This window comes from Thalassophryne amazonica, chromosome 1 (assembly GCF_902500255.1).
Source record: "Thalassophryne amazonica chromosome 1, fThaAma1.1, whole genome shotgun sequence".
In the NCBI taxonomy this organism is placed as follows: domain Eukaryota; kingdom Metazoa; phylum Chordata; class Actinopteri; order Batrachoidiformes; family Batrachoididae; genus Thalassophryne; species Thalassophryne amazonica.
In genome coordinates, this window is record NC_047103.1 from 16,610,882 (window position 1) to 16,627,598 (window position 16,717).

Sequence of the window (16,717 nt, forward strand, 5' to 3'; positions counted from 1 at the left end):
ACCTGAATGCAGCATATTTGCTACACGTGTGAGTGAGCGAGCGAAAGAGGGAGAGAGAGAGAGAGAGAGAGAGAGAGAGAGAGTCCATGCAGCCCAAATCCGCGTTTCCCAAACATTAATTTTGGCCTTCCGGGAGTCCGTAGGGCATGTTTTCTGAGCAGAGTTCGTTTTCCGTTCAGTAAGTGGAGCTAAATATTCAGATATATTGTCATCAGACTGGCGTGCAAACACATTTGTGTTTATTAAATGTGTGTATTTTTGTGTTTTGTATAGTGCTGCGCTCATGATAAGACGTTACAGATCGGAGACGCTAAATCATTACCTGATACGTCATAAGTCATAACCATGAATGACATCAATTCATAAATATGAGATTAACTTATGAGATATAAGTGGTGCTTATTAGGTGTTATAATTACAAATCATCATTACATGAAACAAAGTCATAATTACATGATAAGAAGCTAAACCAGTACGTGACACTATAATTGGATGATATGAATAAGTACAAGATGCTAAGTCATAATTATGAGATCATATTATGCAATATTAAGTGGTACTTAGTTACAGAGCCCAACTGTTATAGATTTTTTTAGTCCATGGGGCAAGCAGGTTTTCGGTACCACCTAAGGTGACAAAACGACACTTCCAGCCTCCAGGGTGGTAGCTGCAGCCAGCTAGGGGTCAATGAAGAATTACACTGAGGTCAAAATGTAAAAATGCTTCAGTCATGTTGAAACCTATATCACATTATTTGTCTGATCATAATGATTCCAAAAATGTATAGTTTGGGGGATCTATGACTGAATGTTCTGGAGTTATGGGGTAAAAACAACACAAATGGTGACAAAGGTCAGTTTCAGTTCCTACAGGGGTGAAAGTTAAAGTTGCTCCAATTTCAGTAAAGAATTATGCAAGTTATTGTTTGGGTTAATAAGGTTCTAAAAATGAATAGTTTGCACCATCTGTCATGCTTCGTTATCACGTTACAGGATAACATATGTTACAAGGCACAGAATCCCATTCACTCTATTGACGTATCCCATAATCCCTTGCGTGCCAGAGAGTCGCTGCAGTCAAACAACATAGAGAATCCACATGATGACAGTTGTAAATGAATATTATACAACAAAAATGTAATTTTTTAAGCTTTTCATCACGTTAATAAGAGACTGCTGCATGATACCCTGAAAACTTGCTAAAACAATTATAACAAATAATCCGTGTCTGCTACGTTTAATCTGCGTGGAATTTAATAAACGCAAACCGAATTTCAGACATATATATTAGTCTGGAACAAAGAGGACAAACAGTGTTGTAAAGAACAATAATCAAGACGTTAAAGAGCAAACTTAACTTTCCCCCAGAACGACACGATCAGGAAGCGAGCGTAGCTCACAGCAGCTCCCATTGAAAATAACGGAGAGACAGCCTGTGATTCTCACATTTTTACATAAAATAAATGCAATAATAACATCTATAAACCCAGAGAATATATTCATGAGAGTTTTAGGCACAATATAAAAATAGTTTTATGTTGCGATGTTAATGGTGTTGTCCGTGTGCAGCGGTTGAAGTGGAGCCCGATCAGAGCGTCTCAGTGCAGTTCTCAGTGTTACTGAGATCTCGCAGCGTGGCGACCTCTTCGAAGTTTTGCGGGATTTGAAACGTCAATAGGGCGAATGGATGTCAACCTTGTTTGACCTTTATTTTGGAGACCAAACATTAAACACAGTCAAAGCTATTTCATTTATTAATCCTTTTATTTCAACCGTCACCTTACGTGGTACCGATTAGGTCAAAATTGATGACAGGACTATTTGGGCGGCCGATACAATACCGATATTAGAGAGAATTTTTTATTTTTATTTTTTAATTTAGATATGTCTGCCAATGTAAGTACATCCAGTGGCTTTGGATTTTAATAAATACACTGCAACTTTTAGAGTGAAAATCAGCACACAACAATTTCCAGTAAAGATGAGAGCAGTGGCAGAAGGTGCCCCTTTTTGAGTGATTCACCCAAATTTACTTGCCTGAAAAATAGTGGTTCATACAGGTAGTTTCTGTGTCGCAGCTCATCTGCGAAGGATAAGGTGCTTGGGATCAGGAGATCATACTACAGATTCCCACACAAAGAACCAAAAAGTTTACAACTTACAAACCGGAAATTGTCCCTCCGTCAGATGAAATTGTACACCTTGAGATTTCGCAATATTTTTCGAGATGCGAAGCCACTGGATTAAAAAAATGACAGTATTCCTAACATTTCATGATCATATCCTTATGACAAATGTAAATGAGGCTTGATATTTTGTAGTTACACACATTTTATTATACTAGTACAGTGTCGGTAGGCAGTAGCTATGTTTTCCTATAGAAAAGTGGGAGCTTAGTTGACAAACTGTCGAAGCTGGCGCATGAGAATGTTCTACCTTGTCATAATAATAAGACAAGAGGCGTCTGTGTGTCTGTGGCTCGCGTATCTCAGAGACTGTTTGTGTATTATTTATGTCTTTATTTTATTTCTTCCGTCTCTCCCCGGTGAACACATTAGAGACTGGCATCTATTTAAGGCAGACAGTGACTCATCTTTGTCAACGATCTTTGTCAAAGCTGGCGCCTTCCGCCTTGTGCCAATAATGACTTCAAAATAAAGGTTTTGAAAATTAATCCCCAAAAATTTCATAATAAAGGATGCACATCATTGTGCCATGCGCAAGCAATATCCAAAAGCTGTAGCCGATATGCAAACAGAGAGATATATAACTGCTGGCGAAGGCTAAGCGTAAATTTGGTAGGTTTGTAATTCACGTCGGCAGTAATGACACCTGGTTACACCAATCGGAGGTCACTAAAATTAATATTGAATCGGTGTGTAACTTTGCAAAAACAATGTCGACTCTGTAGTTTTCTCTGGGCCCCTCCCCAATCGGACCGGGAGTGACATGTTTAGCCGCATGTTCTCCTTGAATTGCTGGCTGTCTGAGTGGTGTCCAAAAAATGAGGTGGGCTTCATAGATAATTGGCAAAGCTTCTGGGGAAAACCTGGTCTTGTTAGGAGAGACGGCATCCATCACACTTTAGATGGAGCAGCTCTCATTTCTAGAAATCTGGCCAATTTTATTAAACCCTCCAAACCGTGACTATCCAGGGTTGGGACCAGGAAGCAGAGTTGTAGTCTTACACACCTCTCTGTAGCTTCTCTCCCCCTGCCATCCCCCCAATACCCCATCCCCGTAGAGACGGTGCCTGCTCCCAGACCACCAACAACCAGTAAAAATCTATTTAAGCATAAAAATTAAAAAAGAAAAAATAATATAGCACCTTCAACTGCACCACAGACTAAAACAGTTAAATGTGGTCTATTAAACATTAGGTCTCTCTCTTCTAAGTCCCTGTTAGTAAATAATATAATAATTGATCAACATATTGATTTATTCTGCCTTACAGAAACCTGGTTACAGCAGGATGAATATGTTAGTTTAAATGAGTCAACACCTCCGAGTCACACTGTCAGAATGCTTGTAGCACAGGCCGAGGCGGAGGATTAGCAGCAGTCTTCCACTCCAGCTTATTAATTCATCAAAAACCCAGACAGAGCTTTAATTCATTTGAAAGCTTGACTCCTAGTCTTGTCCATCCAAATTGGAAGTCCCAAAAACCAGTTTTATTTGTTATTATCTATCATCCACCTGGTCGTTACTGTGTTTTTCTCTGTGAATTTTCAGACCTTTTGTCTGACTTAGTGCTTAGCTCAGATAAGATAATTATAGTGGGCGATTTTAACATCCACATAGATTCTGAGAATGACAGCCTCAACACTGCATTTAATCTATTATTAGACTCAATTGGCTTCGCTCAAAATGTAAATGAGTCCACCCACCACTTTAACTATACTTTAGATCTTGTTCTCACTTATGGTATGGAAATTGAAGACTTAACAGTATTCCCTGAAAACCCCCTTCTGTCTGATCATTTCTTAATAACATTTACATTTACTTTAATGGACTACCCAGCAGTGGGGAATAAGTTTCATTACAGTAGAAGTCTTTCGGAAAGCGCTGTAACTAGGTTTGAGGATATGATTCCTTCTTTGTTATGTTCTCCAGTGCCATATACCAACACAGTGCAGAGTAGCTACGTAAACTCTGTGAGTGAGATAGATTATCTCGTCAATAGTTTTACATCCTCATTGAGCACAACTTTGGATGCTGTAGCTCCTCTGAAAAAGAGAACCTTAAATCAGAAGTGCCTGACTCCGTGGTATAACTCACAAACTCGCAGCTTAAAGCAGATAACCCGTAAGTTGGAGAGGAAATGGCGTCTCACTAATTTAGAAGATCTTCACTTAGCCTGGAAAAAGAGTCTGTTGCTCTATAAAAAAGCCCTCTGTAAAGCTAGGACATCTACTATTAATCACTAATTGAAGAAAATAAGAACAACCCCAGGTTTCTTTTCAGCACTGTAGCCAGGCTGACAAAGAGTCAGAGCTCTATTGAGCCGAGTATTCCTTTAACTTTAACTAGTAATGACTTCATGACTTTCTTTGTTAATAAAATTTTAACTATTAGAGAAAAAATTAGTCATAACCATCCTAAAGACATATCGTTATCTTTGGCTGCTTTCAATAATGCTGGTATTTGGTTAGAGTCTTTCTCTCCGATTGTTCTGTCTGAGTTATTTTCATTAGTTACTTCCTCCAAACCATCAACGTGTCTATTGGACCCCATTCCTACCAGGCTGCTCAAGGAAGCCCTACCATTAATTAAGGCTTCGATCTTAAATATGATCAATCTATCTTTATTAGTTGGCTATGTACCACAGGCTTTTAAGGTGGCAGTAATTAAACCATTACTTAAAAAGCCATCCCTTGACCCAGCTATCTTAGCTAATTATAGGCCAATCTCCAACCTTCCTTTTCTCTCAAAAATTCTTGAAAGGGTAGTTGTAAAACAGCTAAGTGATCATCTGCAGAGGAATTTCAGTCAGGTTTTAGAATTCATCATAGTACAGAAACAGCATTAGTGAAGGTTACAAATGATCTTCTTATGGCCTTAGACAGTGGACTCATCTCTGTGTTTGTCCTGTTAGACCTCAGTGTTGCTTTTGATACTGTTGACCATAAAATTTTATTACAGAGATTAGAGCATGCCATAGGTATTAAAGTCACTGCGCTGTGGTGGTTTGAATCATATTTATCTAATAGATTACAATTTGTGATTTGGCGCTATACAAGAAAAAAGTTGATTGATTGATTGATTGAATTTGTTCATGTAAATGGGGAATCTTCTTCACAGACTAAGGTTAATTATGGAGTTCCACAAGGTTCTGTGCTAGGACCAATTTCATTCACTTTATACATGCTTCCCTTAGGCAGTATTATTAGAAAGCATTGCTTAAATTTCGTTTTGACCGTTGGGGTTTTTCTGTAATTATTGTATGGCTTTTGCCTTGCAATATAAAGCGCCTTGGGGCAACTGTTTGTTGTGATTTGGTGCTATATAAATAAAATTGATTTGATTTGATTTGATATGCGAACCACACAGAGATGCATTTTGCTTTCTAGATAGAAGTAACTGTAAATATAACCAAAAAGCAACAAACATTCAGTCGGATTGGTGATTGTTATATTGCTTCGCTCAGCATTTTTGGCCTTGCCTAGCTGGCGGTGTAGTGACCACTTATCTCTGGTCGCTGTTTAATGTCCGCCTTAATTGAAAATGAATGGCAGTAGGAGTTATGGGGATCCCAACCATGCCTAGTAGCATTGTAAACAGTGCCGTCAGAGTGCCCTCTGTTGGACAAACTATGCAACAACATTATTTTCAGCAACCGTTATGTCGTTATGTGGTAAAATAAAACTTTTCATTTCAGCAAAAATAATGGTGATATGATATGTTGGTGGAAGGCTCATATCGTTTGGCTCTACTTTTTTATGAGCTGCTAATTCATAATGTCATACCAAGTCGTAATGATGAGAAGGAAATTCATAGTTATGAATTCATATGGGCTGTGATGTGGTACTTTTGAGGTACTGATTCATAGTTTGGTTTATTTTTCATGATAAATTGATTGCTGCTTTCCATAACATGGTATTTAAAGTGTAAAAAATTAGCACATCAACTTTTGGCAGAGCAGAGAGAGTCCATTAAAAATGATGAGTTTGTCCAGCAGAGCAAAAGTAGTTGTTATTAATGATAGAAACCTAGAAAAGAAGCAGATCCTCTTATTTACAATACAGTGACCTTTCAGCATGAGCATTTTTTTTTTTACTTAAGACAATTTGTTCTTTTGTCATTTTAATGATTTTTTCCAGCTCTAACAATGTTTTACTCTTTGCAGGGACACAGGCTGCTCATGGGTTCACAAAACACAAGACACCTTCTTGAAAAAGCTGCCAGATGTCACCTGTACTGCTTTAAACCATCAAAATTATGGTTTTCTACCAAATTCTCAACACTGGGGGACAAAAACATTGTGCTCATTGGTCTCCCTGGAGCTGGGAAGACAACCGTGGGGAGGATAGTGGGCCAGAGACTGGGTTTGCCTGCCATTGATGTTGATGATGATGTTTTGGAGAAGAAATGGAAGATGCCTGTGGCTGCTAAGCTGGCAGCAGTGGGTGGAGAGCGTTTTCTGGAGGAAGAAGGCCAGGCCTTGTGTAATTTCTCTGCATCTGGATGTGTTGTGTCTCTGACAGGCTCAAACCCTCTTCATGATGTGGCAATGCAGTACATTAAACAAAGTGGGCTGGTTGTCTACCTGGACGTGGACTCTGAGGATGTCATGGGGAGACTCGCTAGGATGAAGGTGAACAGGATTGTGGGTCAGCAGGAAGGGGTCTCCATGAGAGACATTCTCCATTACAGAAGACAGTTCTACGAGAAATGGCTTGACGTGCGGGTGCTGTGTGGTACAGGTGACACGGTGGAGGAAGTGGCAGAGAAGGTGTTGAAGGCTGTGGAGCGATATCAGGACCATACTGCAGAAACCTACGTGTCCACTCGAAGTAATGGCACATGCTCACCAAATCACAACACATACTTCAGTGATGTGGTAGTTGAAGGTTTGGCCCCAGATGGAGGCCTTTACGTACCCCGCAGTGGATTCCCAAAAATTGCTGCTTGTGAATGGCAAAGACTAGCTGGGATGACATATGCAGAGCGAGCATTAGTTTTGCTTGAGAAGTGCATACACCCTTTGGATGTCTCGCCTTTGGATCTTAGAGAAATGGTCTTCAACGCATATGGGACAAACTTTTCTAGTGACGCGATTGCACCCGTTAAACACGTTGTTCAAAAACAGTACATTCAGGAGCTTTTCCACGGCCCAACTGCTTCATTTAAGGACCTTTCCTTGCAGTTGATGCCACAAATTTTTGCTTATTGTCTCCCGCCGATGTGTAACTACCTCATCCTCGTTGCCACATCTGGAGATACTGGAAGTGCAGTGCTCAGTGGCTTCAGCAGGCTCAGTGACACTGACCAACAAAGGACTGCCGTGCTCGTCTTCTTCCCAGAGGAAGGTGTGAGTGACATCCAGAAGTTCCAGATGATGAACTACATGGGAAGCAATGCCAGGGTGGTCGGCATCCTGTCTGACTTTGACTTCTGTCAGAGGGCCATCAAGAGGATGTCTGGAGAGTCCGGGCTGACAGGGCACCTGGCTGTGGAGTACGGCACAGTCCTAAGCACTGCCAACTCCATCAACTGGGCACGCTTGTTGCCACAGGTAGGTAATTCAATGAGGAACAGCTGTTGTAAAAAAAAAAAAAAAAATCTGCCAAGAAGATGTTCCAAAATAAATTACTTGCTGTTTTCCTTGTTTTAGGAAGCTAAATTATGTCATTTATATGGAAGCCTTTTCCAGCCTCTTGAAAAGGGGAGGAAAAAAAAAATACAAATATTTTGTCTATTAATTAATGTTCTCAAGACTTTCTCCCTTGACCAGTTTTTGATAGCTGATTATCTTTGATTTTGGGGGGCCTGAAATGGGATCTAATATGTGGTAAAAGTGGCACTGAAGAACATTGTGGACAAAGTTTTCAACATGTTTAAAAAAAGTCAAAATGTTAAAAAAAAAAAAAAATCCATGATGTTGGGATAAATTTTGATTAAAAGGTGAAAACTCATTTAATTGGTGCAGATTGGGGGTAATCTTGTGCAAAAGTAGGTGAAAGTGGACAATTGGGTACAACATGCAGTAATCAGGATCTACCATTCTCTGAGTCAGGCTTCATCCTCCCAGTGCGTTCTTGTCATATACCCAGTACTTGTAAGTTCGCTGTATTTTTTAAATTTGCGGTATTTTGGGATTTTGTGCAGTTTGGCATTTTGTGCATACTTGTGTTTGTTTATTATTAATAAATTATATTTCTGTGAGGTACCATTTCTATCGAAAAGAGGCGAACAGAGGTATGGTAGATCTTTATCAGTAGGTATGAAGAAGAATGGTCACAGATTGGGCAAATAAAAACAAATCTGAAGAAATACGAGGTCTGTGAGAAAAGTATCCGACCTTTTTATTTTATGCAAAAAATATATGGATTTGATTCATATGTTTTTTCGTCAGCCAAGCTTGAACCTTCGTGCGCATGCGTGAGTTTTTTCACGCCTGTTGGTTGCGTCATTCACCTGTGGGCAGGCTTTGAGTGAGCACTGGTCCACCCCTCTCATCGTTTTTTCATTGCGAGGAAATGGCGGAATGATTTGGGCTTTTTTTCCATCAGAATTTTTTCAGAAACTGTTAGAGACAGGCAGCTGGAAACCATTCGGAAAATTCACATGGCTTTCGGTGAAAATTTTATGGGCTTCACAGAGATTAAGGAGTGTTACTACCGCTTTAAGGATGGCCCACAATGGCGCACGGCGCGCCACGCTCCGAGCCGCGATTGACAGGCAGAAACGACCATTTCATTTCTAAACGGAGGGCTGTATGGATCCGGGACCGTCGTGTGCAATTTCTCTGGTTATCACAAGAGCTGGACATCAGCCATTTTCCGGCAGATTTCACTTTTAACAAGAGATTTTGTCATGGAAAGCCGCACGGAGGCTTTGCGCATCATGACGGAGCCGCTGATGGAGCGAGACAAACAACACCTCCGTTTCGGAGTGCCAGAGGACAAGTTGGGACATGCCTATCTCGGTTTTCAGTGGCTTACCAGTCGAGTGAGTATAAGAGAAATTGTGGAGAGCTGGGCATGTCCCAACTTGTCCTCTGACACTCCAAAATGGAGGTGTTCTTTGTCTCGCTCCATCAGCGAATCCGTTGTGACGCGCGAAGCCTCCGCACGGCTTTCCATGACAAAATCTCTTGTTAAAAGTGAAATCTGGTATCTGGCCATTTCTCTGGTAGTCAGACAATGTCCCGGATCAACACAGCATTTAGTTTGGAAATGATCTGGTTATTTCAGCCTGTCGATCGCCGCTCGGAGCGCGGCGTGCCCTCCGCCATTGTGCGCCATCTTTAAACCGGTTGTAACACTCCTTAATCTGTGTGATCCCCATAGAATCGTCCCTGAAAGCCATCTGAATCTTCCGAATGATTTCCACCTGGCTGTCTCTCACAGTTTCTGGAAAAATTTGATGCAGTAAAGCTCCAAATCAGACATTTCAGACATTTTCCTCACAATGAAAATCCGACGAGGGGGGTGGACCACTGCTCACTTAAAGCGTGCTCACAGGCAAATGGCGCAACCGACAGGTGTGAAAAAACTCACGCATGCGCACGAAGGTTCAAACTTGGCTGATGCTCACACATGATTCAAATCCATATAGTTTTTGCCAAAAATAAAAAGGTCGGATAGTTTTCTAACAGACCTCGTATTAACGCAAAGGGGTACTGATCAAGTCTCAGTATGTGATGAGTTGGCAGTGAAAATGTGCAGATAAAATCGATGTGCATCAGGGGAAGTGTCAGTTGACATTTGTTGTTTTTTTGTTTGTTTGTTCCCCTGGTTTATTCTTCCACCATATTTGTCACTTGTACAGATGAACCTACCAGGTCAATTGGGCATTTACTTTTTGTTTTCTCTGGCAGGTGGTTTACCATTTGTCAGCTTATCTGGACCTGTGCAGAGATGGTGTTATCAGGTTTGGGGAGCCCACTGACGTTTGCATCCCCACGGGTAACTTTGGCAACGCCATGGCAGCTGTGTACGCCAAGCAAATGGGCATCCCGATAAGAAAAGTCATCTGTGCGTCCAACCACAACCACGTCATCACAGACTTTATCACCACGGGCGAGTATGATCTTCGTGGACGACCTCTGATCACCTCACACTCCCCGGCTATAGATATACTGAAGTCTTCCAACCTCGAGAGGTTTATCTACCACGCCTCAGAGGGAGATGGTCGCCTCGTGAAGGACTTATTCACATGCTTGGACGGACGTCAGTACTTTCAGGTTCCTAAGCCTCTCCTTGGCAGGATGCACCTGGACGTGTTGGCCGGCTGGTGCTCTGAAGACGACTGCTTGGCTGCCATCCAGAGTGTTCACAGACAGACAGGCTACGTCATGGACACACATACCGCCATTGCTAAAGTAGTGGCTGATCGGCTGCAGGACACCTCCTGCCCAGTGGTGATTTGTTCCACTGCGCACTATGGGAAGTTTGCTCCTGCTGTCTTTAAAGCTCTACAGATCCACAATATTGCAGAAGATCCGGTGGAGCAGCTAAAGGAGCTGGGATGGTTGGCATCCAGACCACAAATGCACCCGTGCCTGATGAAATGTGTCAAAGAAAGCAGCAGGAAGGCGTATTCAGTCTGTCAGGCAGATTACGGCGCAGTGGTAGAACACGTGGAGAGCATGATACATGACTCGTTCCTCAAAGTCAAGTAGGAAAAATTTTTTTTGTGTGTGTCATTGTATTCAGTTTCTTAGGAGAATTTAAATATGATTTCAATATAAATTACAAAATAAAACCAGTATGTGGACTGAGTAATACTTTCTGCCTGTTGCTTTACTGGTTTCAAGAAAAAATGAATAACTCCATCTCCTTCAGTCTAATAAACGTGCTAGTATTTCAGAAGCATTTCAGATGTTTGGAATTCTTATGTTAAAACATGAGCAGCAGTGGGCTTGGTGGCCACCAGAGCTAGGCTTTGGAAAAGAAAAAGTGACAATTTTGTTTCAGAGCAACTTTATAACCACACATATGCCATTGTTGTATTTTATACTTCACATTGTTTGGTTGTTGTTCCACTTATAAAGTGGATGTTACAGAATTCAGTATTACTCCTACCTGTAGACTTTATACGCTGTACAGTTTGGAGATTAAGTTATTATAATGAAGTGTCTGACTCTGCTGCATTCATCCAAAATCCTTTCTGCCACGTTGTGTCGCCTTGTGACGACATAGGAGTTTTAGGATGTAACCGCTTTGAAACAATCACAAAGTATTGGGTTTAATTCTCCAATTTAGTACATTTCTGCATTTTTTTTGCCTCTCTTATCTCACACAGACCTGCTCCTAATCCATCATCAATCCAGCAAGTGGCTGGTTTGTAAGTGTGGGATATGGGATATTATATAGGTATACAAAGTTGCTTGTTGATTGATCTGGGCCACCAGATTTTCACTATTAATTTGTTGAGTTACAAGATGATAGCATTTATTGTGGATTGGAGACTTTAAATTGCCTGTAGATGTGTGTGCGGGTGTGAATGTGTTTTATTTGTCTATATGTGGCACTGCGACAGACTGGTGTCCTGTCCAGGGTGTACCCTGCCTCATGCTCTGTGACTGATGGGATAGGCTCCAGCCCCCAGGGACCCTTAATTAGACTAAGTGGTTGAAGATAAGTGAGTGAGTTATCAACAAAAAGACAAAATATACTTAATCGAACAGGTGAACACATGACAAAGTTGGCAGAGGTAAAATTTGTCAAAAGTATAAAAGCAGATATCACCCATAGTGTACAAAATATTTAACAAGTATGTAATGGTATCACACCCATTTTGGCATCTTTACACTGGCTCCCTGTCTCTGTGAGAGCAGATTTTAAGGTTTTATTATTGACTTATAAGGTTGTTCATGGACTGGCACCGTCTTATCTGGCCGATCTGGTGGAACCCTACGTGCCGGCCCGGGCTTTGCGGTCGCAGGATGCGGGACTTCTCTGTGTTCCCAGGGTGAAGAAGAAGTCAGTGGGTCAAACAGCTTTTTTTTATCCTGCACCTGCTCTGTGGAACGGTCTTCCTGCGACCGTGAGGCAGTTGGAGTCCGTGGACATTTTTAAGTCAAGACTTAATACCTATTTTTATTCTAATAGTTTTAATTTTTTATCTGTTTTATTCTTTTACTTCTGTTTTTAATCATGTACTTGAATTTTTAAATTTTTATTTATTCATTTTAATTTTTATGTTGAACTGTTTTGTGTGAAGAGCCTTGAGACGGTTTTGTTGTGATTTGGCGCTTTATAAGCTGATTAAATTGAAACTGAATTGAATGAAATGGTGCCAGTATTACAAAAATTTAAATTTTAATTACAAAAATTTAAGTAGACTCTTAAAAAAAATTAAAATGGCATAAATTAAAATGGCATAATTCCCACAATAATATTACTTAACATGAAGTTATTGAAATAATACCAGACAGCAAAGGCAAAATTAATAAGAGTACATAACGCTGCCAACACTTCAAGCGCTCTAATAGCAGCAGTGGACACAGCTAACCTAATAGTTAGCTTCGATAATCGCTAACTGAACTGTGATAATGCTAAACTAATAAACCACTTAAACATTTGGATACTGCTAAGCACTCACTTTTATCATATGAATTTAGGTTTGCATTGTGTTTTGGTTCCAATACCATTAAAACAAAACAACAAAAAGCAGACAGAGCTGAATTACCTGTATTATCTCTTGAGAAATTCACAGAATTTTTGAAAATTGTGTTATTTCACAGTTAAAGAACATGGAAGAAAAACAAAATCCAATTAATGGAGTCTTTCCGGGTCCCATTATCCCTGTGCACTCGGAGGGGTCTGGTCTGATTTGTTGGCTGTAAGTCGCAAAAATGGCATCACCCCTCGTTACGCGTGAGGAAAAGAAGCACAAACCACCATGAACTGTAGTCACCAAAGGCACTCACACGTTAAGTTAATGTAGATACAATTTTTTAATTTATTTATTTCAATCCCATAATGAATCCCACCCAGGTTACATGCACATTGCTCTTCCCGTTCCAGAAGGTCCTTAATTTCTCGATAACTGTGAGGAAACATGAATCTCCATGCCACACCATGTATCACACAACCAGATCCCACTCCACACACAACAACAATCATGGGACCCTGAAGTTGTGTATCGGATCTGTTTCAAATGTTAATGGTTTCCACCCCCCACCCTGCCACCAAGTTTCAAGAAATTCCATTCAGTAGTTTTTGCACAATCCTGCTAACAGTAGTCAATACATCATTTCCTCAATGGAGGTAATAAATTAACAAATTCTACTTTGTGACCTTTGTACTTTTAGTACCTCAAATAGAAATACATTTACAAGCTTAAAGTGCAGACAAAGGCACTTCTGAACGGGTGTAATTTGCTCGTCATATACTTGAACAAATATCCAGGGTAATTTTCTAGCTGGCTACGCCGTCTATAAGGGGATAGTACAGGAATGAATCCTGCTCCATGATCATTAGGTGCTGCCTCAGCAGTCGTGGTGAGAGGAGGGAAGATAAAGTTTCACAGAGCTCCAGATTTGCTTATGACTGCAGTTGTTAAAATAGATGGAAAGTCAGGCTGGGATTGACAAATCACTGTGCCTACACACAGATCTCCATCACAAGAAAGGCATCTTCCACTTTAGGCCCCCTCAGACGTCACGGTTCTGAACATTGCTGAACACCAAACACTTACCCAGTGAAGTTATGTTTGACTGAGAGATGGTGCTGGTTTATTATGTTTTAAATTCTCCTCATGGGAACACTGCTGTGTCCTGTTGAGGATCAGGTTGGGTGTGGCAGCACGATACCAATGTGGTAACTGCCAGAATCCACCACCGCATCTTGAGATCACCCCTTCTTCTGGGGTGGTCTTCTTCGTCTGGTCTCACCTCTCAAAAGTAGCCATCTGTCTACCACAGTCCGGAGAAACTTGAGCTTCCCTGTGGCCTTTTCCAGCACACAGGTGTCTTGGTGTTAAAGACCCCTGCAGCCCTATAGTCCATGAGACACTTGACAGTTTTTCATTGTGATTTCACTGATTAATATCACTTTGAGCAAATGTGAAATCATCTGGTGGAGTTGGTGGCTGCAAAGAAAACCCGCACCCTTTTGACCCTTTCTGGAATGTTTCTGGACGCCACTGATAAGGGGACAAAATGACACTTATGATCCAGCCTCAGTGTACCAGGATTAATAAATGGAATTGTTTTCTGACTGAGTTGAATGTTTTATCTTCCGTTATTATATGGTATGGGATTTTGCCAACTTCTGATTGGCCCATTCACCACTTTCTGAGCTGTACCACATGCCGAGTTGACCGCTGGTGGAGCCGAGTAGACCGTGCGTGCGAAAAGAGTACACCTTGCGTGCAGCTTAGCGCCATCGAGCGACGCCTTCTATCTATAACGACCAATCGGATAAAGCGATACAACGCCTACTTTGGCTGTCAGTTTGTTGACAAGATGGCAGAAGACAGGTTTGCATCTGTTAGCGACGCTGACTTACGAATTTTACACGAAAAGATGCGAAGAACACCCGCAGAAATACACAGCAGCTAACCTGTTTCGCAAGTACGTCACTGAAAAGGGACATGCCCAACTTTGAAACTTATGACAAATGGATGCTTGATGGAGTACTCAGTCGATTTTACGCGGAAGCTAGACAGGCGAATGGCGAACTTTATAAGAAAACAATAATAATAATAAAAATAATAATAATACATTTTATTTGTTCTGCACCTTACATTTCAAAGAAATCTCAAAGTGCTACAGCAAGGATTTAAAAACAGATTTTAAAAACAGATTTTGTACAACCATTTCAAAAGATAAAATATCTAAAAGGCCTTTTGAAATAAAAATGTCTTTAGGCCTTTTTTAAAGAACTCCACACTTTGTGGGGCCGTCAGGATCTCTTGGAGGGAGTTCCAGAGCCGAGGGGCCACTGCCTGGAAGGCCCTATCTCCAATGGTGGAGAGTTTCTGTGTAGGCTCTCAGTTGTCCAGGTGGTTTCCATAGTAGAGAAGCTTGAATCTTCGACTGGACTGGGTTGCTTGACGCAAGGACGTTTCGCTTCCAATCGCAGAAGCTTCCTCAGCTAAAATTCTTGCTCTGGTGGACTGACTTCTGTCTTGAGTCTTGTAGAGAAGAATAATCAAGAAGTCACAAAAGCTGGAGTTTTAAACCTAACCAGACCCCTCCTACCGAGAGGCAGACTGCTATAGGCTGGTGACTAAAACAATAGCTTTAATTAGCACCTATTGTGCTCTAGTTAACACCCTCCTAATGACAGGGCAGCTGTCCCTCTCCTGATGGCTCCCTTGACGATGCTGCTGATGACGTGAATGACTCATTACCATGAACAAAAGACTGAAACTGCTTTGACCTGAGTACCCCATTGTAAACAGGGGATAAAGCGTGTCTCAGACCCCCTCCCCGGTTAGGTTTAGGTTTCAAACATTTCACAAAGAATGCCTCCTTGACCCCTCTCTCAAACCATTTCTTCTCTCTAGCTAATATTTTAACTTCCTTGTCCTCAAACGTGTGGTTAGTGTCTTTAAGGTGGAGATGAACTGCAGATGAACTTACACCTTGAGACAGAAATTAGTTCACCCTAAGGACAGGATCCCTAGTTACAAACAGAGCAATGTAGTGTATTCTATCAGATGTCAGGAAAACTGTAACGAACACTACATAGGTGACACTAAGCAACCTTTACACAAAAGGCTATACCAGCACCGCAGAGAGGGCGCCAGTGGACCTCAGTCTGCAGTTCATCTCCACCTTAAAGACACTAACCACACGTTTGAGGACAAGGAAGTTAAAATATTAGCTAGAGAGAAGAAATGGTTTGAGAGGGGTCAAGGAGGCATTCTTTGTGAAACGTTTGAAACCTAGCCTTAACCGGGCAGGGGGTCTGAGACACACTTTATCCCCTGTTTACAATGGGGTACTCAGGGCAGACGGCAGAGCTGAGGGGAGTGTGGGGTCCATTTTGATGTATAACTGTGTGTCGTCTGCGTAGCAATGAAATGAAACCTTGTGTTTACGGATGATTTGACCAAGGGGGAGCATGTAGATGGTAAAAAGGGTTGGACCAAGGATGGACCCTTGTGGCACTCCACAGCTGACAGTATGGGTTTTGGATTTGGATTGTCCGAGTGTAACACATTCTGTCCTGTTCGTGAGATATGAGCGGAACCAGTTTGAGAGTTGTGCCAGTGAGTCCTATTTCAGTGTTGAGGCGGTGGGAGCAGGATGGTGTGGTCACTGGTGTCAAAAGCGGCTGATAGATCCAATACGAGGAGGAAGGAGATGGTGAGCCCTGGTCCGCAGTCATGAGAAGGTAGTTCATGATGCGGACCAGGGCTGTTTCTATGCTATGTGCTGAACGGAAACCATTTCATATAGATTATGGGTGTGGAGGTGATCATGGAGTTGAACTGATACGACTTTTTCCAGGACTTTGGAAAGGAACGGCAGGTTTGAGATAGGGCGGTAATGAGCCAGGATTTTCGGGTCGAGTGAGGGTTTTTTGAGATGAGGG

General features: G+C 41.5%; 1 protein-coding gene across 2 annotated transcripts in view; it reads left to right on the forward strand.

Moving 5' to 3' along the window:
* Positions 1-86: 86 nt before the first annotated feature.
* The window catches only part of LOC117506701 (threonine synthase-like 1), a 33,211-nt gene continuing 16,580 nt past the window's right edge, over positions 87-16,717 (forward strand). The window contains exons 1-3 of one of the 2 annotated variants that reach the window (XM_034166269.1): positions 87-178; positions 6,346-7,734; positions 10,042-10,841. In XM_034166269.1, the coding sequence (XP_034022160.1) occupies positions 6,361-7,734; positions 10,042-10,841 (2,174 nt within the window). In that variant the 5' untranslated portion in view covers positions 87-178; positions 6,346-6,360. Of the gene's footprint in view, positions 179-6,145; positions 7,735-10,041; positions 10,842-16,717 lie in introns of those variants that run through there. The other variant, XM_034166260.1, reaches the window with a different exon arrangement.